General features: G+C 38.2%; 1 protein-coding gene across 9 annotated transcripts in view; it reads left to right on the top strand.

Annotated features, from left to right (window-relative positions):
* The window catches only part of LOC106910668 (interferon-induced very large GTPase 1-like), a 36,233-nt gene extending 12,109 nt beyond the window's left edge, over nt 1–24,124 (top strand). For 3 of the 9 annotated variants that reach the window (XM_088008175.1, XM_088008176.1, XM_088008169.1), the window contains 23 exons: nt 487–547; nt 688–719; nt 806–938; nt 1,035–1,066; nt 3,279–3,339; nt 3,470–3,501; nt 3,588–3,720; nt 3,817–3,848; nt 6,060–6,120; nt 6,245–6,276; nt 6,363–6,495; nt 6,592–6,623; nt 8,835–8,895; nt 9,068–9,099; nt 9,186–9,318; nt 9,415–9,446; nt 11,660–11,720; nt 11,871–11,902; nt 11,989–12,121; nt 12,218–12,249; nt 14,594–14,726; nt 14,823–14,854; nt 18,515–24,124. In XM_088008175.1, coding sequence (XP_087864301.1) covers nt 487–547; nt 688–719; nt 806–938; nt 1,035–1,066; nt 3,279–3,339; nt 3,470–3,501; nt 3,588–3,720; nt 3,817–3,848; nt 6,060–6,120; nt 6,245–6,276; nt 6,363–6,495; nt 6,592–6,623; nt 8,835–8,895; nt 9,068–9,099; nt 9,186–9,318; nt 9,415–9,446; nt 11,660–11,720; nt 11,871–11,902; nt 11,989–12,121; nt 12,218–12,249; nt 14,594–14,726; nt 14,823–14,854; nt 18,515–23,263 — 6,204 coding nt within the window. In that variant the 3' untranslated portion in view covers nt 23,264–24,124. Of the gene's footprint in view, nt 1–486; nt 548–687; nt 720–805; nt 939–1,034; nt 1,067–3,278; nt 3,340–3,469; nt 3,502–3,587; nt 3,721–3,816; nt 3,849–6,059; nt 6,121–6,244; nt 6,277–6,362; nt 6,496–6,591; nt 6,624–8,834; nt 8,896–9,067; nt 9,100–9,185; nt 9,319–9,414; nt 9,447–11,659; nt 11,721–11,870; nt 11,903–11,988; nt 12,122–12,217; nt 12,250–14,460; nt 14,527–14,593; nt 14,727–14,822; nt 14,855–18,514 lie in introns of those variants that run through there. The other 6 variants (XM_088008174.1, XM_088008173.1, XM_088008172.1 and 3 more) reach the window with 6 other exon arrangements.
* Nucleotides 24,125–24,360: the final 236 nt, after the last annotated feature.

A 24,360-nucleotide genomic window follows, 5' to 3' on the forward strand; every position in this document is an offset into this window, starting at 1 on the left:
AGTTTTTTTCCAGCAGGCATTCAAAGTTTCAATTTCCATCTCTTGAAAGGCCAATCTGTATTACTTATATTTAAATAACGCAACGTTATTGGCACACAGGCAGAGAAGAACCGCTGAGACTGTTTAGCCAATCAGGATGCAGAACACAATGCACTGTGGAAAAAAACTGCACACAAAAAAAATCTGCAAAGCAGCGAAACCGCGAAAGGTGAACCGTGTTATAGCGAGGGATCACTGTATATAATACAAGATTAAACTAATGTCAGTTTAGCAATTCAGTTCATCCATCAGAGGGATGAAGCTCTGATGGAATCTGGTTGTCCTGCATTTGAAGCTGCTCAATGTTTTCCCAGAAGGCAGCAGGGAGAACACACTATGCTAGTTTATCACTACTTTGATATCCTGGCCTGATTGACAACATTTACAGCCTTTTTACCAAACACTGATATGGAACCATTAGGCTGACCGCTCTACATTTTCTTTAAGGAAACCACTGAGAAAGAAGACTCAGAGGTGAAAGATGTCAGAGGAGACAAATCCACGAATGGTAAATTTACTTGTATGGCGACTTCTCCACTGCACACACACACACACACACACACACACACACACACACACACACACACACTTGCATGCACTTTTTAAAATCAACATTGTGTAATCACTTTTTCTACTATCTCCCACCAGGGCATGAGAAAAAGGGTGAAGCTGAGACTGGAGTAAATTTCTTTGACTTTTTAGTAAATTAAAATGTCAAAAGTTACAAATTTTTTCTCATAGTAATATTCATGCAATTCTTGTAAAGACGAAGCATGATGGTGTGAAAGACTCAGAGGCCAATGACAACGACAAAGGAGAAAAGACTGATTCATCTGAACCGAGTCAGGAAAGCAAGAGTTTTCAAAGTCCTCCATCTACAGCGCCTCCCACCAAGACTGGTATGTCATCCCATGTTATGCAGTTACTTGTTGTATGATTGGTGTTTTGTTTTCAATGACATTTAACTAATCTGGAGACCTTTCAATGTCTTATAGGTACCCTTGCTATGGATAGGAACAGAGACAAGGTTGGATATACTTATTTCTAAGAATTTCTAGACTGTAAATTTTGCTTTGTTGTGTTTGCTGTTTTAAATCTGGTATTATTTGCAGCCATTATTAAATTCTTCCAAGAAAGCCAAAAAATGCTCTCAAAAGAGACTAAATGGTGCTTAAAAGATTTGGACTTCAGAACCAATCTCAAACATAGTGGCCACCAGCAGAACATTTTTTAAATGGGTCAACTTTAAACCAGACAAATTACATTTCAGAGATCGATTTAGCTAATGCTGTCAGAACCTGGATTATTTTGAGGTTTGATTCTCGTTTCATTATTATCCTGTATTCCTTAGTGTTTGATTATATCAGCTTTGTTTTCTCTTCATATTTGTTCAATGCTTTAGACACAAAGACAGTTTATCATCATTCAATTGTACGTTTAAAAATATACAAATGGAAATACATTTATTTGCAAGGCTCCAATAATATTATGTAAAATTCAGCTTCTATTTAAAGCAAAACTCACAAATACACTCAAGGGGGATACGTCACCGGCATCAGGTAAAATGTGTTTCACCAGTTAATTTGAGAAGTAAATTAATAGCCAACCACTCAATATGAAATTTTGTTGAGTTTTAGCAACAATGATTTATTACAAAAACCAGAAGCTAGGAAATAATAATAGTTATCCTGATAAATAGATCAGTAACCAAAAATCCCTCAAAATTAAGGTTAGTTTAATTTAATTCACTCAGTTCATGTCAGCATAGAAACCCAAAAGTTTAAATGTCCAAATATTCCCGTTCTTTTTGTTAATGCAAATATTGTCCACAAAAGAGTTCCATATCCTGGGAGAATTTCTCCACTTTAATCCAAAGTCCCAATCCAAAAAGAAAAATCCAAAGCGTCAAAACGTCCCCCAAAAAAATAATAAAAAAGTGGTACCACCAAAAATCCCCAAAAAGAGAAATAAAGTCCAGATCTCACTGGGAATGGCTTTCTTTTCCCCCCGGTGGCGTCTTCCTGCACCTGGCGGCGTTTCCTGGGCACAAGCTCCAATCCAGCTCCTAAAGCGCACGATCCGCGGCGCTGGGGCGAACTTTGATTGCCGTTTTATCTCTTTTCTTTGATTTATTACTTGTTCTAAACGTTCAGTCAATTCAAGTCGCCCGGTGCCCGGACCTGACGGTGAGCGTCTTCCTCTCTGATTGCGCCGCTGCGCGCCGACGCACACGCCCCTTTTTATACACTAATCTCAGCCACACCTAAAAATCAGCATAACCTGCCCAAAAATAAGTTTTCACAGTGGAAATTCGGAGTAATTTTGCAATGAAATAACATCAGCTGTTATACAAATCAGATGATACATTTTCTCTTTAATGTATTTTATGCAGGAAAAAAACAAACAAACATAGTGGTTACGTTACAATCAAATAAGTAAATAACATCAAAAGTGTTAATGTAAATATACAGTTATCCCTCATACTTTGCGGGGGTTGCGTTCTGAAAATAACCCGCAATAAGCGAAATCCGTGAAGTAGAGTTACCTTTATTTTTTACAATTATTATGTAGCATAATTAAATACTCTACATTGAAACCAAAGCACAAAACCTGTTTTCAGGTCAGCAGATGTGCGAGTTCATCAATCGGGCCTTAATGTGATCCGGAGTCATGTCATTAAAGCGTCTCCTCCAAGCTGCTATGCGAGATTCAGCTGTATCTACGGCAGAGCGATGGATCTCATCATTCTGGCCAGTTTTTTTCCAGCAGGCATTCAAAGTTTCAATTTCCATCTCTTGAAAGGCCAATCTGTATTACTTATATTTAAATAACGCAACGTTATTGGCACACAGGCAGAGAAGAACCGCTGAGACTGTTTAGCCAATCAGGATGCAGAACACAATGCACTGTGGAAAAAAACTGCACACAAAAAAAATCTGCAAAGCAGCGAAACCGCGGAAGGTGAACTGTGTTATAGCGAGGGATCACTGTATATAATACAAGATTAAACTAATGTCAGTTTAGCAATTCAGTTCATCCATCAGAGGGATGAAGCTCTGATGGAATCTGGTTGTCCTGCATTTGAAGCTGCTCAATGTTTTCCCAGAAGGCAGCAGGGAGAACACACTATGCTAGTTTATCACTACTTTGATATCCTGGCCTGATTGACAACATTTACAGCCTTTTTACCAAACACTGATATGGAACCATTAGGCTGACCGCTCTACATTTTCTTTAAGGAAACCACTGAGAAAGAAGACTCAGAGGTGAAAGATGTCAGAGGAGACAAATCCACGAATGGTAAATTTACTTGTATGGCGACTTCTCCACTGCACACACACACACACACACACACACACACACACACACACTTGCATGCACTTTTTAAAATCAACATTGTGTAATCACTTTTTCTACTATCTCCCACCAGGGCATGAGAAAAAGGGTGAAGCTGAGACTGGAGTAAATTTCTTTGACTTTTTAGTAAATTAAAATGTCAAAAGTTACAAATTTTTTCTCATAGTAATATTCATGCAATTCTTGTAAAGACGAAGCATGATGGTGTGAAAGACTCAGAGGCCAATGACAACGACAAAGGAGAAAAGACTGATTCATCTGAACCGAGTCAGGAAAGCAAGAGTTTTCAAAGTCCTCCATCTACAGCGCCTCCCACCAAGACTGGTATGTCATCCCATGTTATGCAGTTACTTGTTGTATGATTGGTGTTTTGTTTTCAATGACATTTAACTAATCTGGAGACCTTTCAATGTCTTATAGGTACCCTTGCTATGGATAGGAACAGAGACAAGGTTGGATATACTTATTTCTAAGAATTTCTAGACTGTAAATTTTGCTTTGTTGTGTTTGCTGTTTTAAATCTGGTATTATTTGCAGCCATTATTAAATTCTTCCAAGAAAGCCAAAAAATGCTCTCAAAAGAGACTAAATGGTGCTTAAAAGATTTGGACTTCAGAACCAATCTCAAACATAGTGGCCACCAGCAGAACATTTTTTAAATGGGTCAACTTTAAACCAGACAAATTACATTTCAGAGATCGATTTAGCTAATGCTGTCAGAACCTGGATTATTTTGAGGTTTGATTCTCGTTTCATTATTATCCTGTATTCCTTAGTGTTTGATTATATCAGCTTTGTTTTCTCTTCATATTTGTTCAATGCTTTAGACACAAAGACAGTTTATCATCATTCAATTGTACGTTTAAAAATATACAAATGGAAATACATTTATTTGCAAGGCTCCAATAATATTATGTAAAATTCAGCTTCTATTTAAAGCAAAACTCACAAATACACTCAAGGGGGATACGTCACCGGCATCAGGTAAAATGTGTTTCACCAGTTAATTTGAGAAGTAAATTAATAGCCAACCACTCAATATGAAATTTTGTTGAGTTTTAGCAACAATGATTTATTACAAAAACCAGAAGCTAGGAAATAATAATAGTTATCCTGATAAATAGATCAGTAACCAAAAATCCCTCAAAATTAAGGTTAGTTTAATTTAATTCACTCAGTTCATGTCAGCATAGAAACCCAAAAGTTTAAATGTCCAAATATTCCCGTTCTTTTTGTTAATGCAAATATTGTCCACAAAAGAGTTCCATATCCTGGGAGAATTTCTCCACTTTAATCCAAAGTCCCAATCCAAAAAGAAAAATCCAAAGCGTCAAAACGTCCCCCAAAAAAATAATAAAAAAGTGGTACCACCAAAAATCCCCAAAAAGAGAAATAAAGTCCAGATCTCACTGGGAATGGCTTTCTTTTCCCCCCGGTGGCGTCTTCCTGCACCTGGCGGCGTTTCCTGGGCACAAGCTCCAATCCAGCTCCTAAAGCGCACGATCCGCGGCGCTGGGGCGAACTTTGATTGCCGTTTTATCTCTTTTCTTTGATTTATTACTTGTTCTAAACGTTCAGTCAATTCAAGTCGCCCGGTGCCCGGACCTGACGGTGAGCGTCTTCCTCTCTGATTGCGCCGCTGCGCGCCGACGCACACGCCCCTTTTTATACACTAATCTCAGCCACACCTAAAAATCAGCATAACCTGCCCAAAAATAAGCATTAAAAGTGGAAATTCGGAGTAATTTTGCAATGAAATAACATCAACTGTTATACAAATCAGATGATACATTTTCTCTTTAATGTATTTTATGCAGGAAAAAAAAAACAAACATAGTGGTTACGTTACAATCAAATAAGTAAATAACATCAAAAGTGTTAATGTAAATATACAGTTATCCCTCATACTTTGCGGGGGTTGCGTTCTGAAAATAACCCGCAATAAGCGAAATCCGTGAAGTAGAGTTACCTTTATTTTTTACAATTATTATGTAGCATAATTAAATACTCTACATTGAAACCAAAGCACAAAACCTGTTTTCAGGTCAGCAGATGTGCGAGTTCATCAATCGGGCCTTAATGTGATCCGGAGTCATGTCATTAAAGCGTCTCCTCCAAGCTGCTATGCGAGATTCAGCTGTATCTACGGCAGAGCGATGGATCTCATCATTCTGGCCAGTTTTTTTCCAGCAGGCATTCAAAGTTTCAATTTCCATCTCTTGAAAGGCCAATCTGTATTACTTATATTTAAATAACGCAACGTTATTGGCACACAGGCAGAGAAGAACCGCTGAGACTGTTTAGCCAATCAGGATGCAGAACACAATGCACTGTGGAAAAAAACTGCACACAAAAAAAATCTGCAAAGCAGCGAAACCGCGAAAGGTGAACCGTGTTATAGCGAGGGATCACTGTATATAATACAAGATTAAACTAATGTCAGTTTAGCAATTCAGTTCATCCATCAGAGGGATGAAGCTCTGATGGAATCTGGTTGTCCTGCATTTGAAGCTGCTCAATGTTTTCCCAGAAGGCAGCAGGGAGAACACACTATGCTAGTTTATCACTACTTTGATATCCTGGCCTGATTGACAACATTTACAGCCTTTTTACCAAACACTGATATGGAACCATTAGGCTGACCGCTCTACATTTTCTTTAAGGAAACCACTGAGAAAGAAGACTCAGAGGTGAAAGATGTCAGAGGAGACAAATCCACGAATGGTAAATTTACTTGTATGGCGACTTCTCCACTGCACACACACACACACACACACACACACACACACTTGCATGCACTTTTTAAAATCAACATTGTGTAATCACTTTTTCTACTATCTCCCACCAGGGCATGAGAAAAAGGGTGAAGCTGAGACTGGAGTAAATTTCTTTGACTTTTTAGTAAATTAAAATGTCAAAAGTTACAAATTTTTTCTCATAGTAATATTCATGCAATTCTTGTAAAGACGAAGCATGATGGTGTGAAAGACTCAGAGGCCAATGACAACGACAAAGGAGAAAAGACTGATTCATCTGAACCGAGTCAGGAAAGCAAGAGTTTTCAAAGTCCTCCATCTACAGCGCCTCCCACCAAGACTGGTATGTCATCCCATGTTATGCAGTTACTTGTTGTATGATTGGTGTTTTGTTTTCAATGACATTTAACTAATCTGGAGACCTTTCAATGTCTTATAGGTACCCTTGCTATGGATAGGAACAGAGACAAGGTTGGATATACTTATTTCTAAGAATTTCTAGACTGTAAATTTTGCTTTGTTGTGTTTGCTGTTTTAAATCTGGTATTATTTGCAGCCATTATTAAATTCTTCCAAGAAAGCCAAAAAATGCTCTCAAAAGAGACTAAATGGTGCTTAAAAGATTTGGACTTCAGAACCAATCTCAAACATAGTGGCCACCAGCAGAACATTTTTTAAATGGGTCAACTTTAAACCAGACAAATTACATTTCAGAGATCGATTTAGCTAATGCTGTCAGAACCTGGATTATTTTGAGGTTTGATTCTCGTTTCATTATTATCCTGTATTCCTTAGTGTTTGATTATATCAGCTTTGTTTCCTCTTCATATTTGTTCAATGCTTTAGACACAAAGACAGTTTATCATCATTCAATTGTACGTTTAAAAATATACAAATGGAAATACATTTATTTGCAAGGCTCCAATAATATTATGTAAAATTCAGCTTCTATTTAAAGCAAAACTCACAAATACACTCAAGGGGGATACGTCACCGGCATCAGGTAAAATGTGTTTCACCAGTTAATTTGAGAAGTAAATTAATAGCCAACCACTCAATATGAAATTTTGTTGAGTTTTAGCAACAATGATTTATTACAAAAACCAGAAGCTAGGAAATAATAATAGTTATCCTGATAAATAGATCAGTAACCAAAAATCCCTCAAAATTAAGGTTAGTTTAATTTAATTCACTCAGTTCATGTCAGCATAGAAACCCAAAAGTTTAAATGTCCAAATATTCCCGTTCTTTTTGTTAATGCAAATATTGTCCACAAAAGAGTTCCATATCCTGGGAGAATTTCTCCACTTTAATCCAAAGTCCCAATCCAAAAAGAAAAATCCAAAGCGTCAAAACGTCCCCCAAAAAAATAATAAAAAAGTGGTACCACCAAAAATCCCCAAAAAGAGAAATAAAGTCCAGATCTCACTGGGAATGGCTTTCTTTTCCCCCCGGTGGCGTCTTCCTGCACCTGGCGGCGTTTCCTGGGCACAAGCTCCAATCCAGCTCCTAAAGCGCACGATCCGCGGCGCTGGGGCGAACTTTGATTGCCGTTTTATCTCTTTTCTTTGATTTATTACTTGTTCTAAACGTTCAGTCAATTCAAGTCGCCCGGTGCCCGGACCTGACGGTGAGCGTCTTCCTCTCTGATTGCGCCGCTGCGCGCCGACGCACACGCCCCTTTTTATACACTAATCTCAGCCACACCTAAAAATCAGCATAACCTGCCCAAAAATAAGTTTTCACAGTGGAAATTCGGAGTAATTTTGCAATGAAATAACATCAACTGTTATACAAAACAGATGATACATTTTCTCTTTCATGTATTTTATGCAGGAAAAAACAAACAAACATAGTGGTTACGTTACAATCAAATAAGTAAATAACATCAAAAGTGTTAATGTAAATATACAGTTATCCCTCATACTTTGCGGGGGTTGCGTTCTGAAAATAACCCTCAATAAGCGAAATCCGTGAAGTAGAGTTACCTTTATTTTTTACAATTATTATGTAGCATAATTAAATACTCTACATTGAAACCAAAGCACAAAACCTGTTTTCAGGTCAGCAGATGTGCGAGTTCATCAATCGGGCCTTAATGTGATCCGGAGTCATGTCATTAAAGCGTCTCCTCCAAGCTGCTATGCGAGATTCAGCTGTATCTACGGCAGAGCGATGGATCTCATCATTCTGGCCAGTTTTTTTCCAGCAGGCCTTCAAAGTTTCAATTTCCATCTCTTGAAAGGCCAATCTGTATTACTTATATTTAAATAACGCAACGTTATTGGCACACAGGCAGAGAAGAACCGCTGAGACTGTTTAGCCAATCAGGATGCAGAACACAATGCACTGTGGAAAAAAACTGCACACAAAAAAAATCTGCAAAGCAGCGAAACCGCGGAAGGTGAACCGTGTTATAGCGAGGGATCACTGTATATAATACAAGATTAAACTAATGTCAGTTTAGCAATTCAGTTCATCCATCAGAGGGATGAAGCTCTGATGGAATCTGGTTGTCCTGCATTTGAAGCTGCTCAATGTTTTCCCAGAAGGCAGCAGGGAGAACACACTATGCTAGTTTATCACTACTTTGATATCCTGGCCTGATTGACAACATTTACAGCCTTTTTACCAAACACTGATATGGAACCATTAGGCTGACCGCTCTACATTTTCTTTAAGGAAACCACTGAGAAAGAAGACTCAGAGGTGAAAGATGTCAGAGGAGACAAATCCACGAATGGTAAATTTACTTGTATGGCGACTTCTCCACTGCACGCACACACACACACACACACACACACACACACACACACACACACACACACCCACACACACACACACACACAGACACACTTGCATGCACTTTTTAAAATCAACATTGTGTAATCACTTTTTCTACTATCTCCCACCAGGGCATGAGAAAAAGGGTGAAGCTGAGACTGGAGTAAATTTCTTTGACTTTTTAGTAAATTAAAATGTCAAAAGTTACAAATTTTTTCTCATAGTAATATTCATGCAATTCTTGTAAAGACGAAGCATGATGGTGTGAAAGACTCAGAGGCCAATGACAACGACAAAGGAGAAAAGACTGATTCATCTGAACCGAGTCAGGAAAGCAAGAGTTTTCAAAGTCCTCCATCTACAGCGCCTCCCACCAAGACTGGTATGTCATCCCATGTTATGCAGTTACTTGTTGTATGATTGGTGTTTTGTTTTCAATGACATTTAACTAATCTGGAGACCTTTCAATGTCTTATAGGTACCCTTGCTATGGATAGGAACAGAGACAAGGTTGGATATACTTATTTCTAAGAATTTCTAGACTGTAAATTTTGCTTTGTTGTGTTTGCTGTTTTAAATCTGGTATTATTTGCAGCCATTATTAAATTCTTCCAAGAAAGCCAAAAAATGCTCTCAAAAGAGACTAAATGGTGCTTAAAAGATTTGGACTTCAGAACCAATCTCAAACATAGTGGTCACCAGCAGAACATTTTTCAAATGGGTCAACTTTAAACCAGACAAATTACATTTCAGAGATCGATTTAGCTAATGCTGTCAGAACGTGAATTATTTTGAGGTTTGATTCTCGTTTCATTATTATCCTGTATTCCTTAGTGTTTGATTATATCAGCTTTGTTTCCTCTTCATATTTGTTCAATGCTTTAGACACAAAGACAGTTTATCATCATTCAATTGTACGTTTAAAAATATACAAATGGAAATACATTTATTTGCAAGGCTCCAATAATATTATGTAAAATTCAGCTTCTATTTAAAGCAAAACTCACAAATACACTCAAGGGGGATACGTCACCGGCATCAGGTAAAATGTGTTTCACCAGTTAATTTGAGAAGTAAATTAATAGCCAACCACTCAATATGAAATTTTGTTGAGTTTTAGCAACAATGATTTATTACAAAAACCAGAAGCTAGGAAATAATAATAGTTATCCTGATAAATAGATCAGTAACCAAAAATCCCTCAAAATTAAGGTTAGTTTAATTTAATTCACTCAGTTCATGTCAGCATAGAAACCCAAAAGTTTAAATGTCCAAATATTCCCGTTCTTTTTGTTAATGCAAATATTGTCCACAAAAGAGTTCCATATCCTGGGAGAATTTCTCCACTTTAATCCAAAGTCCCAATCCAAAAAGAAAAATCCAAAGCGTCAAAACGTCCCCCAAAAAAATAATAAAAAAGTGGTACCACCAAAAATCCCCAAAAAGAGAAATAAAGTCCAGATCTCACTGGGAATGGCTTTCTTTTCCCCCCGGTGGCGTCTTCCTGCACCTGGCGGCGTTTCCTGGGCACAAGCTCCAATCCAGCTCCTAAAGCGCACGATCCGCGGCGCTGGGGCGAACTTTGATTGCCGTTTTATCTCTTTTCTTTGATTTATTACTTGTTCTAAACGTTCAGTCAATTCAAGTCGCCCGGTGCCCGGACCTGACGGTGAGCGTCTTCCTCTCTGATTGCGCCGCTGCGCGCCGACGCACACGCCCCTTTTTATACACTAATCTCAGCCACACCTAAAAATCAGCATAACCTGCCCAAAAATAAGTTTTCACAGTGGAAATTCGGAGTAATTTTGCAATGAAATAACATCAGCTGTTATACAAATCAGATGATACATTTTCTCTTTAATGTATTTTATGCAGGAAAAAAACAAACAAACATAGTGGTTACGTTACAATCAAATAAGTAAATAACATCAAAAGTGTTAATGTAAATATACAGTTATCCCTCATACTTTGCGGGGGTTGCGTTCTGAAAATAACCCTCAATAAGCGAAATCCGTGAAGTAGAGTTACCTTTATTTTTTTACAATTATTATGTAGCATAATTAAATACTCTACATTGAAACCAAAGCACAAAACCTGTTTTCAGGTCAGCAGATGTGCGAGTTCATCAATCGGGCCTTAATGTGATCCGGAGTCATGTCATTAAAGCGTCTCCTCCAACCTGCTATGCGAGATTCAGCTGTATCTACGGCAGAGCGATGGATCTCATCATTCTGGCCAGTTTTTTTCCAGCAGGCCTTCAAAGTTTCAATTTCCATCTCTTGAAAGGCCAATCTGTATTACTTATATTTAAATAACGCAACGTTATTGGCACACAGGCAGAGAAGAACCGCTGAGACTGTTTAGCCAATCAGGATGCAGAACACAATGCATTGTGGAAAAAAACTGCACACAAAAAAATTCTGCAAAGCAGCGAAACCGCGAAAGGTGAACTGTGTTATAGCGAGGGATCACTGTATATAATACAAGATTAAACTAATGTCAGTTTAGCAATTCAGTTCATCCATCAGAGGGATGAAGCTCTGATGGAATCTGGTTGTCCTGCATTTGAAGCTGCTCAATGTTTTCCCAGAAGGCAGCAGGGAGAACACACTATGCTAGTTTATCACTACTTTGATATCCTGGCCTGATTGACAACATTTACAGCCTTTTTACCAAACACTGATATGGAACCATTAGGCTGACCGCTCTACATTTTCTTTAAGGAAACCACTGAGAAAGAAGACTCAGAGGTGAAAGATGTCAGAGGAGACAAATCCACGAATGGTAAATTTACTTGTATGGCGACTTCTCCACTGCACACACACACACACACACACACACACACACACACACACACACACACACACACACACACTTGCATGCACTTTTTAAAATCAACATTGTGTAATCACTTTTTCTACTATCTCCCACCAGGGCATGAGAAAAAGGGTGAAGCTGAGACTGGAGTAAATTTCTTTGACTTTTTAGTAAATTAAAATGTCAAAAGTTACAAATTTTTTCTCATAGTAATATTCATGCAATTCTTGTAAAGACGAAGCATGATGGTGTGAAAGACTCAGAGGCCAATGACAACGATAAAGGAGAAAAGACTGATTCATCTGAACCGAGTCAGGAAAGCAAGAGTTTTCAAAGTCCTCCATCTACAGCGCCTCCCACCAAGACTGGTATGTCATCCCATGTTATGCAGTTACTTGTTGTATGATTGGTGTTTTGTTTTCAATGACATTTAACTAATCTGGAGACCTTTCAATGTCTTATAGGTACCCTTGCTATGGATAGGAACAGAGACAAGGTTGGATATACTTATTTCTAAGAATTTCTAGACTGTAAATTTTGCTTTGTTGTGTTTGCTGTTTTAAATCTGGTATTATTTGCAGCCATTATTAAATTCTTCCAAGAAAGCCAAAAAATGCTCTCAAAAGAGACTAAATGGTGCTTAAAAGATATGGACTTCAGAACCAATCTCAAACATAGTGGTCACCAGCAGAACATTTTTCAAATGGGTCAACTTTAAACCAGACAAATTACATTTCAGAGATCGATTTAGCTAATGCTGTCAGAACCTGGATTATTTTGAGGTTTGATTCTCGTTTCATTATTATCCTGTATTCCTTAGTGTTTGATTATATCAGCTTTGTTTCCTCTTCATATTTGTTCAATGCTTTAGACACAAAGACAGTTTATCATCATTCAATTGTACGTTTAAAAATATACAAATGGAAATACATTTATTTGCAAGGCTCCAATAATATTATGTAAAATTCAGCTTCTATTTAAAGCAAAACTCACAAATACACTCAAGGGGGATACGTCACCGGCATCAGGTAAAATGTGTTTCACCAGTTAATTTGAGAAGTAAATTAATAGCCAACCACTCAATATGAAATTTTGTTGAGTTTTAGCAACAATGATTTATTACAAAAACCAGAAGCTAGGAAATAATAATAGTTATCCTGATAAATAGATCAGTAACCAAAAATCCCTCAAAATTAAGGTTAGTTTAATTTAATTCACTCAGTTCATGTCAGCATAGAAACCCAAAAGTTTAAATGTCCAAATATTCCCGTTCTTTTTGTTAATGCAAATATTGTCCACAAAAGAGTTCCATATCCTGGGAGAATTTCTCCACTTTAATCCAAAGTCCCAATCCAAAAAGAAAAATCCAAAGCGTCAAAACGTCCCCCAAAAAAATAATAAAAAAGTGGTACCACCAAAAATCCCCAAAAAGAGAAATAAAGTCCAGATCTCACTGGGAATGGCTTTCTTTTCCCCCCGGTGGCGTCTTCCTGCACCTGGCGGCGTTTCCTGGGCACAAGCTCCAATCCAGCTCCTAAAGCGCACGATCCGCGGCGCTGGGGCGAACTTTGATTGCCGTTTTATCTCTTTTCTTTGATTTATTACTTGTTCTAAACGTTCAGTCAATTCAAGTCGCCCGGTGCCCGGACCTGACGGTGAGCGTCTTCCTCTCTGATTGCGCCGCTGCGCGCCGACGCACACGCCCCTTTTTATACACTAATCTCAGCCACACCTAAAAATCAGCATAACCTGCCCAAAAATAAGTTTTCACAGTGGAAATTCGGAGTAATTTTGCAATGAAATAACATCAACTGTTATACAAATCAGATGATACATTTTCTCTTTAATGTATTTTATGCAGGAAAAAAAAAACAAACATAGTGGTTATGTTACAATCAAATAAGTAAATAACATCAAAAGTGTTAATGTAAATATACAGTTATCCCTCATACTTTGCGGGGGTTGCGTTCTGAAAATAACCCTCAATAAGCGAAATCCGTGAAGTAGAGTTACCTTTATTTTTTACAATTATTATGTAGCATAATTAAGTACTCTACATTGAAACCAAAGCACAAAACCTGTTTTCAGGTCAGCAGATGTGCGAGTTCATCAATCGGGCCTTAATGTGATCCGGAGTCATGTCATTAAAGCGTCTCCTCCAAGCTGCTATGCGAGATTCAGCTGTATCTACGGCAGAGCGATGGATCTCATCATTCTGGCCAGTTTTTTTCCAGCAGGCATTCAAAGTTTCAATTTCCATCTCTTGAAAGGCCAATCTGTATTACTTATATTTAAATAACGCAACGTTATTGGCACACAGGCAGAGAAGAACCGCTGAGACTGTTTAGCCAATCAGGATGCAGAACACAATGCACTGTGGAAAAAAACTGCACACAAAAAAAATCTGCAAAGCAGCGAAACCGCGGAAGGTGAACTGTGTTATAGCGAGGGATCACTGTATATAATACAAGATTAAACTAATGTCAGTTTAGCAATTCAGTTCATCCATCAGAGGGATGAAGCTCTGATGGAATCTGGTTGTCCTGCATTTGAAGCTGCTCAATGTTTTCCCAGAAGGCAGCAGGGAGAACACACTATGCTAGTTTATCACTACTTTGATATCCTGGCCTGATTGACAACATTTACAGCCTTTTTACCAAACACTGATATGGAACCATTAGGCTGACCGCTCTACATTTTCTTTAAGGAAACCACTGAGAAAGAAGACTCAGAGGTGAAAGATGTCAGACTGGAGTAAATTTCTTTGACTTTTTAGTAAATTAAAATGTCAAAAGTTACAAATTTTTTCTCATAGTAATATTCATGCAATTCTTGTAAAGACGAAGCATGATGGTGTGAAAGACTCAGAGGCCAATGACAACGACAAAGGAGAAAAGACTGATTCATCTGAACCGAGTCAGGAAAGCAAGAGTTTTCAAAGTCCTCCATCTACAGCGCCTCCCACCAAGACTGGTATGTCATCCCATGTTATGCAGTTACTTGTTGTATGATTGGTGTTTTGTTTTCAATGACATTTAACTAATCTGGAGACCTTTCAATGTCTTATAGGTACCCTTGCTATGGATAGGAACAGAGACAAGGTTGGATATACTTATTTCTAAGAATTTCTAGACTGTAAATTTTGCTTTGTTGTGTTTGCTGTTTTAAATCTGGTATTATTTGCAGCCATTATTAAATTCTTCCAAGAAAGCCAAAAAATGCTCTCAAAAGAGACTAAATGGTGCTTAAAAGATTTGGACTTCAGAACCAATCTCAAACATAGTGGTCACCAGCAGAACATTTTTCAAATGGGTCAACTTTAAACCAGACAAATTACATTTCAGAGATCGATTTAGCTAATGCTGTCAGAACCTGGATTATTTTGAGGTTTGATTCTCGTTTCATTATTATCCTGTATTCCTTAGTGTTTGATTATATCAGCTTTGTTTTCTCTTCAAATTTCTTCAATGCTTTAGACACAAAGACAGTTTATTATCATTCAATTGTACGTTTAGAAATATACAAATGAAAATACATTTATTTGCAAGGCTCCAATAATAAGTTAATAAATAAATAAGTAATATCAAAAGTGTTAATGTAAATATATTTATAATACAAGATTAAACTAATGTCAGTTTAGCAATTCAGTTCATCCATCAGAGGGATGAAGCTCTGATGGAATCTGGTTGTTCTGCATTTGATGCTGCTGATTTTTTCCCAGAAGGCAGCAGGGAGAACAGACCATGTTAGTGTTGTAGTACTCAAGACTGTTCTCCAGACCACTTTTGATGGTCTTGGTCTAGTCTTGGTCTCATGCGTTGAGGACTCGGGATTTCATTTTAAGACCGGCCGAGACCATAACTGTAAAAATATCACTAAATTGCCAGCATCTTGTCCAGTTTATTTAACATCTTTTTCACTCGATGCAAAATATACCAATTCAAATCCAAGCAATAACGCTACTTACTACGTGTTTCTGTTACCACTGTCACACATTGCTTGTCCCTTTCACTCACATGCGGCGCTTCAAAACATGCACAGTGGTTTTCTGAGCGGCAGATGTCTGTCTGAGTCAGTAATAGAATCTCACTACATCAGGGGTCACCAACTCCAGTCCTCCAGGGCTACCATCCTGTAATTTTTAGATGCGTCTCTGCTCAAACACACCTGGATCAAATAAACTGCTCGTTTCCAGCCTATTGCAGAGAGGAATGAATGCTGGTGAGGGAATTCAGACATTTTGGAGGAGAGGTGAATCTACTAACCCATCTGACAAGAGCTGGAGAAGGTGGGCCCTCACCTGATGAGTACATGATATAGGTTGTCCAGTCAGGGTTGACTCATGGTTGCTAAAAACTTTACAAGCCCAACTGATTGTAGTGATGTAATAGGTGTAAAATATTGAATAAAATGTTGTCCTACATGACTGGCTTTATTTTCACTCTTACATTTAGCTTTATGACTCACAAAATTACAAGTGCATCGCCCATATTGTCTTGAGGTGTATTTTAGGTAAAACTAGTCACCAGCCGTCACCAGCATGTCACATATATGGGACAACGCTGTATCCAAAGTCTGCTATATAGTGAAGTGAGATTTACGAACTATACGATTCTTCTGAGTGGCTCTTTACTAAGAAGATTGAACTGAAGCCTCACTGAAAGCCGTTCTTTGTTCTTGTAATGCTCTGCGTACTCTGCAGTAGCTATTAAATTATGTACATTGATATTTGTCTAATTAGGGAATAAATAAAACACAGGAACGGAAGAGCATGCTCATTGCTCTTAGATTGTTTTTGCCACCTGTCATGGTGGCAGACATTACAGCACTGTGTGCTGCCTGACGTCATGCAGTGGGAAAGAGGGTGAGAACAGTCATGGTGCGCTGTGTGTGTTTAGTTACTTCTTCCTCATTGCTCCTTGGTCAGCGTTCATAGTTGAGCATTTTTTACTGTTAGTGAATTGCAGTGGTGGTATGACAGCGATGGTTTCTGACATGGGCAATATGGGCAACCTCCCAGGGTGTTATCTTTTTAAGGATGGCACACGAGTACCATGGATTGTGGCACAGAGATGGAAGCAAAGGAGAATGAAGAAGAGTTTGAATTGATAATAATATTGGTTAACTTTATTTCAGCTCTAAGTATTTAATATCTGGGTGTTTTTATTGGAATATTAATCTTTCAGATAAATTTGAGAAGCAATTTTGATCATATTTCACATTTTATTGTGTCATGTAGCACAATAAAATGTGCTACATAACATATGTAGCACATTTTGCTACATGGCCTGGGACCCTAAAAGTCTTGGTCTTGTCTTGGTCTCGGGTTAGGCTACAACACTCGACCATGCTGAGGGTGGAAGGGATCTTTTATAATCACCCAAGACCTGGACAGGCAGCGACTGTGAGTGCTGTCAAGGATGGAATGAACCTCAGTTCCGATGATTTTCTCAGCTGTCTTCACCATTCTCTTTACACGTTGCCAGTCAAAGGTGTTAGATGCTCCAAACCAGTCAGTTTGCTCTCTATTGTCCCTCTGTAGAACATGTTGAGGATGGAGGGGGGAAGTTTGCTTTTCTCATCCAACATATAAATTACAGACGTTGCTGTGAATACAGATCACTGATCAACATGTCAGTGATCTGTATTCCCAGGAATTTTATGTTCCTGACTTGTTCCACTGCGGCATCATTGATGAGGAGGAGTGTGTGACTTGGCTGATTTTCCTGAAATCAACAACAATTTGTTTTGTTTTTTGACATTCAGGATTAGATGGTTTACATCACGCCAGTCCACTAGATGTTTCAACACCTCTCTGTAGGCCAGTTAGTTGTTATCCTTGATGAGACCCACCACTGTTGTATCGTCCGCGTACTTAATGATGTGGTTTGTACTGAACCTGGCTTGGCAATCATAGGTCATCAGGGTGAACATCAGTGGGCTCAGTACACAGCCCTGAGGGGAGCCAGTGCTGAGGGAGACTACCCTTGAAGCATTTTTCCCAACCCTCACAAACTGGGGTCTGTCTGTGAGGAAATCCATCAGCCATTTACACAGGGGGGTGTTGAGCCTTTACTTACTTTTGTTTTATTTTGTTCTTTATAGTTATTTGTTAGTCTTACATTCATTTTCCTAGTTGCACAGTTTGTGTTTTTACCACTTGTGCCATTTTTTCTTTCTCTTTCCTCAGCCTGCCTTCTGCTCTCTTCCTTCTCACCTGTAACCCATTTCAAGTCAGCCATCTGTTCGTTGTTCAGTAATTAAGCTCCCCAGTATATATAAAACTTCTTCTCAGTCACTCCTTGCTAGTTCCTCCTTTTAATTCCTTGTTAAAGCCCATTACACCCTTCTGGCTTTTTGTTCCTGTGTTTCTTGTTCTGCTCTGGCTCCCTGTGATTTATGCAAGTTTTTTGTTCTTCATTTTTTATTGAAACTTCATAAGCTACTTGACACCTCTGCCTTACTGTTTTGGGGTGTAACATCACCAATACAACATCATGAGACATTGCTTTTATTCAGAGTTTAATAATCACAGGTTACAGAACTCGATACAATTCTGTACAAGAACTAAGTTTGGATGAAAGTAATTCACAGGTTGCCCAAGCATCTGAAAGTGAACATACAGAGAATGAATTTGGTGCTTTTTATAGCATCCACCTCAACTCAAAAGAGAATCATATGTACCCAAATAATGAGAGTTTAACAGTATATATATAGTTTTCTTAAAAACAACAAAATAAAATTGTATGTCCTTTTTGCAGCCTACTAGGAATACTTTTGAGGACAACCAAAAGAAACGCCAAAAAGAAACTGAAAAACTACTCAGAAGACTTCACCTCCAGGGCCAACATCAACACATGCTGACATCAGAAGACTTTGTACAAATAGGTCTACCTATAAAAAAAACTAATGAGATCTTTGAGAGAGATCTAGTTTGTGCTTTTATTCAGAGGTTAATGATGTTAGATTATAGAGCCAGATACATCCCTGTTCAGCAAGAAAGCTCTGATGTGAACAATTCACAGGCTGTTCAAGTGTCTGACAGTGCTGTTACAGACGACGACGACTTAGATGCTCTTTTTACTACTAACGTAGACATAGATCAGTCAAAAGAGAATCATGTTCACCCAATGGATGTCCAAATGGCAGCATTTCACTGCTCAGACAGCTTCCTTAAACAGAAAATGATCACAAAGTTGTCACAGTGTCAGTATGCCTTACCACTGCTTGTTCCTGATCCTCTCACATCAAATATTGAGTGTCCTTTGTGGACATTCAGACAAATAACAAAAACATGGAAAATAAGCACAACCAAAGAAAACACAACCACTGTCACCATGAAGAGCATGCCAATCTACAAAGCTCAGACTCCCATGGTTTCATTTTTCCGACTGGGCTCCATGTCTTTGTCCAAATCTCAGCTGATGAATGCCTTGATCAACGACCGCCACGACACATTCTTCCACAGAAACTGTAAAGGCAGCACCAAATCTCGTCATTTGATGGATGGAGTGGCAGAGATTGCCTGGTACTATCCTGTTGGAAAACCCAATGATTTCTTTACTGACTGCATTGCCTTCTGTAATCTTCATGGGGATTCTCTAGCAAACGTAAAACAGCGTGAAATCCTGACTGAAATGTCTTCAGTCATTGTTGTTCTTGTTCCAACTCTGGACAAAAGCCAGGAAAGTACTGCAGTCATTTCTATGCTTTACAAGTCTTCAAAGCCTCTAATCATTCTCATTGCTGACAATGAGTGTAGTGCAGTTCAGATGAAACCTCAAAAATATAAATTGGGTCTGAAAGAAAGAAACCAGACGGATGTTTCTGAAGAACTAAAAAAGATTATAAAAAGCCTTTTGTCTGGACCCCACACATCCTTCAGACTGGAAACTATGGCTGATGTCTCTGGGGTCAAAGTGGATGAAGATCAGAAAATCTGCCAGAAAGGGAAATCTGCTGCAATGAAACTAGTTCAATTGGTTAAAGGGATGGACGTTGCCAAAATCAAAGATACATTTCTCCCCTACCAAGGTCAACCTTGGAATGACTGGTGCAAAATCAATAAAGAGTTGCATCATCTAAAGGGAGACATTGAGAAAGAAAAGGCCCAGAAGACTCATCAGCTGATGGAACTACGAGAGAAACAGTGTAAAGCGTCCAATCGTGAACTGATGAGGTTGTTCACTCAGAGCCTCCAGAGTTTGCCACCAGAAGAAAGAGAATATTTCCTGACATGGACTCAGATCCTCATAGATGCCCTCTCCACAGATGATCTTTCTTCAATTCTCCAAAACTATGATGAAACCTGGTCAGAGGTCTTGGTCCTGAAGAAGAAACATGACAAATCTTATAAATTAAAACACAAACAAAGTGAGCTTGAACTGTTGTCAAAAAAGCTTCAATCAGCAACCTTTGGTCTGGAACACATCTTCAGAGAGATGGGGCAGATCTATGAAGCTCATCAAACAGTGAAGAAACTATCACTGAGCCGACATCCTGATTGGACTAAATACCCTGAGCTGGCTGCAGATCTGATGATATCAGGACACCCGATGGAGCTGATGGATGGGGATGCAGGCCATGTGCCTTTAATATGGATCTCTAGTCTCTTAAAAGAAGTCATCAAGAAACTGGGTGACCAGAGAGTCTTTGTGCTGTCAGTTCTGGGCGTTCAAAGTAGTGGAAAGTCAACGATGCTGAACGCCATGTTTGGCCTGCAGTTTGCAGTCAGTGCTGGGAGATGCACCAAGGGTGCCTACATGCAACTGGTTAAACTGTCAGAGGAAATCAAGGATAACTACAAGTTTGACTACATTCTAGTTGTAGACACTGAAGGACTGCGAGCTCTTGAGTTAGCAGGTAATGCTACCCTTCATCATGACAATGAACTTGCAACATTTGTTGTTGGTCTGGGAAACATGACACTGATCAACATCTTTGGTGAGAATCCAGCTGACATGCAAGATGTCCTACAGATTGTTGTGCAGGCTTTCATGAGGATGAAGAAAGTTGAGCTTTCTCCAAGTTGTGTGTTTGTCCATCAGAATGTCACAGATATTACAGCAGCAGAGAAAAATATGGACGGAAAGAGACGCCTGCAGGAGAAACTGGACAAGATGACTCAACTTGCTGCCAAAGAGGAAGTGTGTGATGTTGAGTGCTTCAGTGATGTCATCGCATTTGATGTGCAGAAAGATGTGAAATACTTTGCTCAGCTGTGGGAGGGAAGTCCACCAATGGCTCCTCCAAATCCAGGTTATAGTGAGAGTGTCCAAGAACTGAAGTCCATCATCCTGTCGAAAGCCAAACAGTCTGCTGGGATCACTCTGTCACATTTCAGCAACAAAATCCAAGACCTGTGGGACGCCTTGATGAATGAACACTTTGTTTTTAGTTTCAAAAACACCCAAGAAATTGCAGTTTATAGAAAACTGGAGGTTCAATATGGGAACTGGACTTGGGCCCTGAGGAGTGAGATGCTGAACATTGAAAACCAACTTTATCCTAGAATTGAAAAAGGCCAACTGGACAAAGTTGACAAGAATGACCTTATCAAAGAAATGGCTAAAACATATGAAGATGTAACAAAAAGTATATCAACTTATTTCGGTAATGACAAAGACAAAGTGATGTTGGTTCAGTGGCGGGGCCGATTTGAGAACAAAATCAAAGAGTTTCATGAGGAACTTGTGAGAGGAGTGAAAAAAAAACTGGATGAAGTAATCCAGCAAAATAATGCTAGAAAAATGCTTGACAAGAAGAAGACAGAGTTTGAAAACTATCTACTACAGAAGAGCAAAGAGCTCGCTCACCAGTTAAAAAGCATTACAGCAGATGAAGAGGAACTAAAAGCACAGTTCAGCACCGTTTGGAGTGACTGGGTTAAGGAATTAACCACAGATACAAAACCCATTGAGAACATAAACTTGGAGAAAGATCAGATTGCTGTCCTTCAAGAGCTTGGTGTTGAATGGGGACTCATTGGTGAGTCCAAAAGAAGTAAGAGATACAAAAATCTGTCAGAACATGGTGATTATTCTGATTACATTACCATAAAAAAGAGCATTGGAGGTGTCAGAATGACTATTGATTCACATAAAGAACAGGAACTGATCCGATCATTCATTAACGAGGTTGAACAAAAATGTCTTGAAGCTATTAAGAGCAAACCTGTTGCAACGAGAGGCTTTACATCAACTTACTTGAAGGAAGTGGCTCAAAACATAAAAGATGAAATACAAAAAAATGAATCTCAGAGAAACTATGTTTTTAAGAAGGAGTTTACAGTTGATCTTTCACTGCATGTGTTTGACAGGGCAGGGGATTGGCTCTTAAAGTCATTCAAGATCTACAGAGACAACAATGATGTTCTTACTTTTTTGGACAACAAGAAAAATGAATACTACAACATTTTCAGAAGCTTCTGCAAAGGAAGTTCATCTGCTGTGGTGTTGGGAGAAATTATGTGTGAAAAACTCAAAGTCTCTGCTGTTGAAACCGTCTGTAACAAGACTGGAGTTGATATTGCTGGACAGATGATGTGCAGTTTCCCAGCATTCAGTGAGACCAGACTGAACTTAGAGAAACATGTGTTGGCATCTCTGGCAGAGAAAGAAGACTTTAACATATTCATGACCTACATTCAAAATCCAAGAGCTCAAGTCGAGGCTTTCATCAAAGAACAAGTAAAGAAATACATGTTCATGACACAGAAAGTTAAAGCCCAGGATATCCTGAAGAAAAATGTAGAAGAAATCATCAGATTCGTCAGTCAGGCTTTGTTTGAGGCAACAGAGAAATTCAAACACAGAAAGGGAAGCATAGAAATGTGGGTGGAGGAATTTTCTAGAAAACTAAAACCAAAGTTGATACTTGATACTGTTAGTTGTCAAAACTTCAGTGACATAAACAATTTTGACTTCCTTAAAGAAGAGATAGAGAAAGGCCTGAAAAGCATCACAACAGAGATGAGCAAACTCCCCCTGGAAAAGGTGAATGACTGCAGACAGAAACCTGATCAGATCCTGATTGATCAGCTGTGTAACTGCTGCTGGGAAAGATGTCCATTCTGTGCTGCTGTTTGCACCAACACTTTGAAGGACCACAGTCCTGAGAAGCACAGCGTTCCTTTTCATCGACCCAATGGGGTTAGAGGTTTCACAGTTAGAGGAACAGATGATCTGGTCATTGATTTCTGCACCACATTAGTTGCAAGTGATGGAAACTTTCAGCCAAATGAGTCAGATTGTATAGTTCCTTATAAACAGTACCCAACTGCAGGAGAACCATTTGCTTCATGGAGCATTACAGCTGATAACTCTAAGCTGGCCTTCTGGAAATGGTTTGTCTGTCGCTTTCAAAAGGAACTGGAAGAGCACTATGATAAGAAATTCCAGGGTAGAGGAGAAATTCCTCATCAATGGAAAAGCCTCAATAAGAAGGATGCTATTGAAAGTCTAAAAGAAAATGTAGTTTGTGAGAAAACTGCAGCCATCCATAAAAATTAAACAAAGTTGTCGGAGCAATAATTTTGATTTTCAAGGCTCTACAAAATTAACTTCATTACCTTTGATTTGTACATCCTGAGTGTGTTATATTTTAAGGATAACTGATATAGCTTCAAACAGCTGTGTGTTTTACTTTATATTATTTTTCAGTCTTTTTGTTTTTTCTGTTATTCTGATTATTTTTTTAGTCATCAAAATGTGCTATGTAGGAACTAATCATTGAAATATCAAATATGATTCTTGATTTGGGTTAAGAAAGGCAAACAAATGGCAAGTATGTAAACATCTTGCCTTTTGTATCCAGAATGAATTGATTTATAATGGAATATTTTTTCATGTTTTAAATTTAATACATGTATTTTAAAATTAAAATCTTAGTCCATATTTTTGACGAGCAATTACAATCTTAATAATCCAGTATATAAATATTATAACATACCTCATGTTTGAATTTCATGAACAAAATGTTTTTTGTAAATGAGCAACAATTTAGATTTTTTTCCGATTTATTTCATTTATGTTCATGTTTTTTCATTTATAGTGAGTTAAAGTAATTTGTTAAGCAACTCAATAATTTTGTCTTTCTTTTTATTTTTTATTTCTTTAGTCATGCTGTGATGTGTTCCCTATAGATTTGTCTCTAAATAAACTTAAGTTTTATAACAGAAAAGTATAATCTAAAAAATTTAACCACTCTTGAAAAAATTGCAATAAATATACTTCTTTGACATATCACATCATTAATAATACATATTATGAGATTTAACAGGACACAGAACACAATGATGCAAAATCCTGTTTCACCAGTAAAAGTTGTTTGATTGTAACTTGTATTGAATTCAATAAAATCAGTCAACTGCTCCTGGTTCCCTTGTTTACTTCTTTAAAATAAATAAAGGAAATAAATAAAGGTGTGAAACCAAATAAGTTAAATGCTTTGGATCTGGTTCGAGAATCAATGTTCACCAAAATTTATTTTCCAGGAGTTCTTGTGTTGTTCATTGTAAGATCAATGCTATTTGTAAAACAGTGAGCTACTTTTAATGATACATATTTAGTATAATTCCTGCATGTTTATCAAAGACTAGTTAACTTGT

Source organism: Poecilia mexicana, unplaced genomic scaffold, assembly GCF_051168715.1.
Source record: "Poecilia mexicana isolate PSO_F unplaced genomic scaffold, ASM5116871v1 scaffold_8, whole genome shotgun sequence".
In the NCBI taxonomy this organism is placed as follows: domain Eukaryota; kingdom Metazoa; phylum Chordata; class Actinopteri; order Cyprinodontiformes; family Poeciliidae; genus Poecilia; species Poecilia mexicana.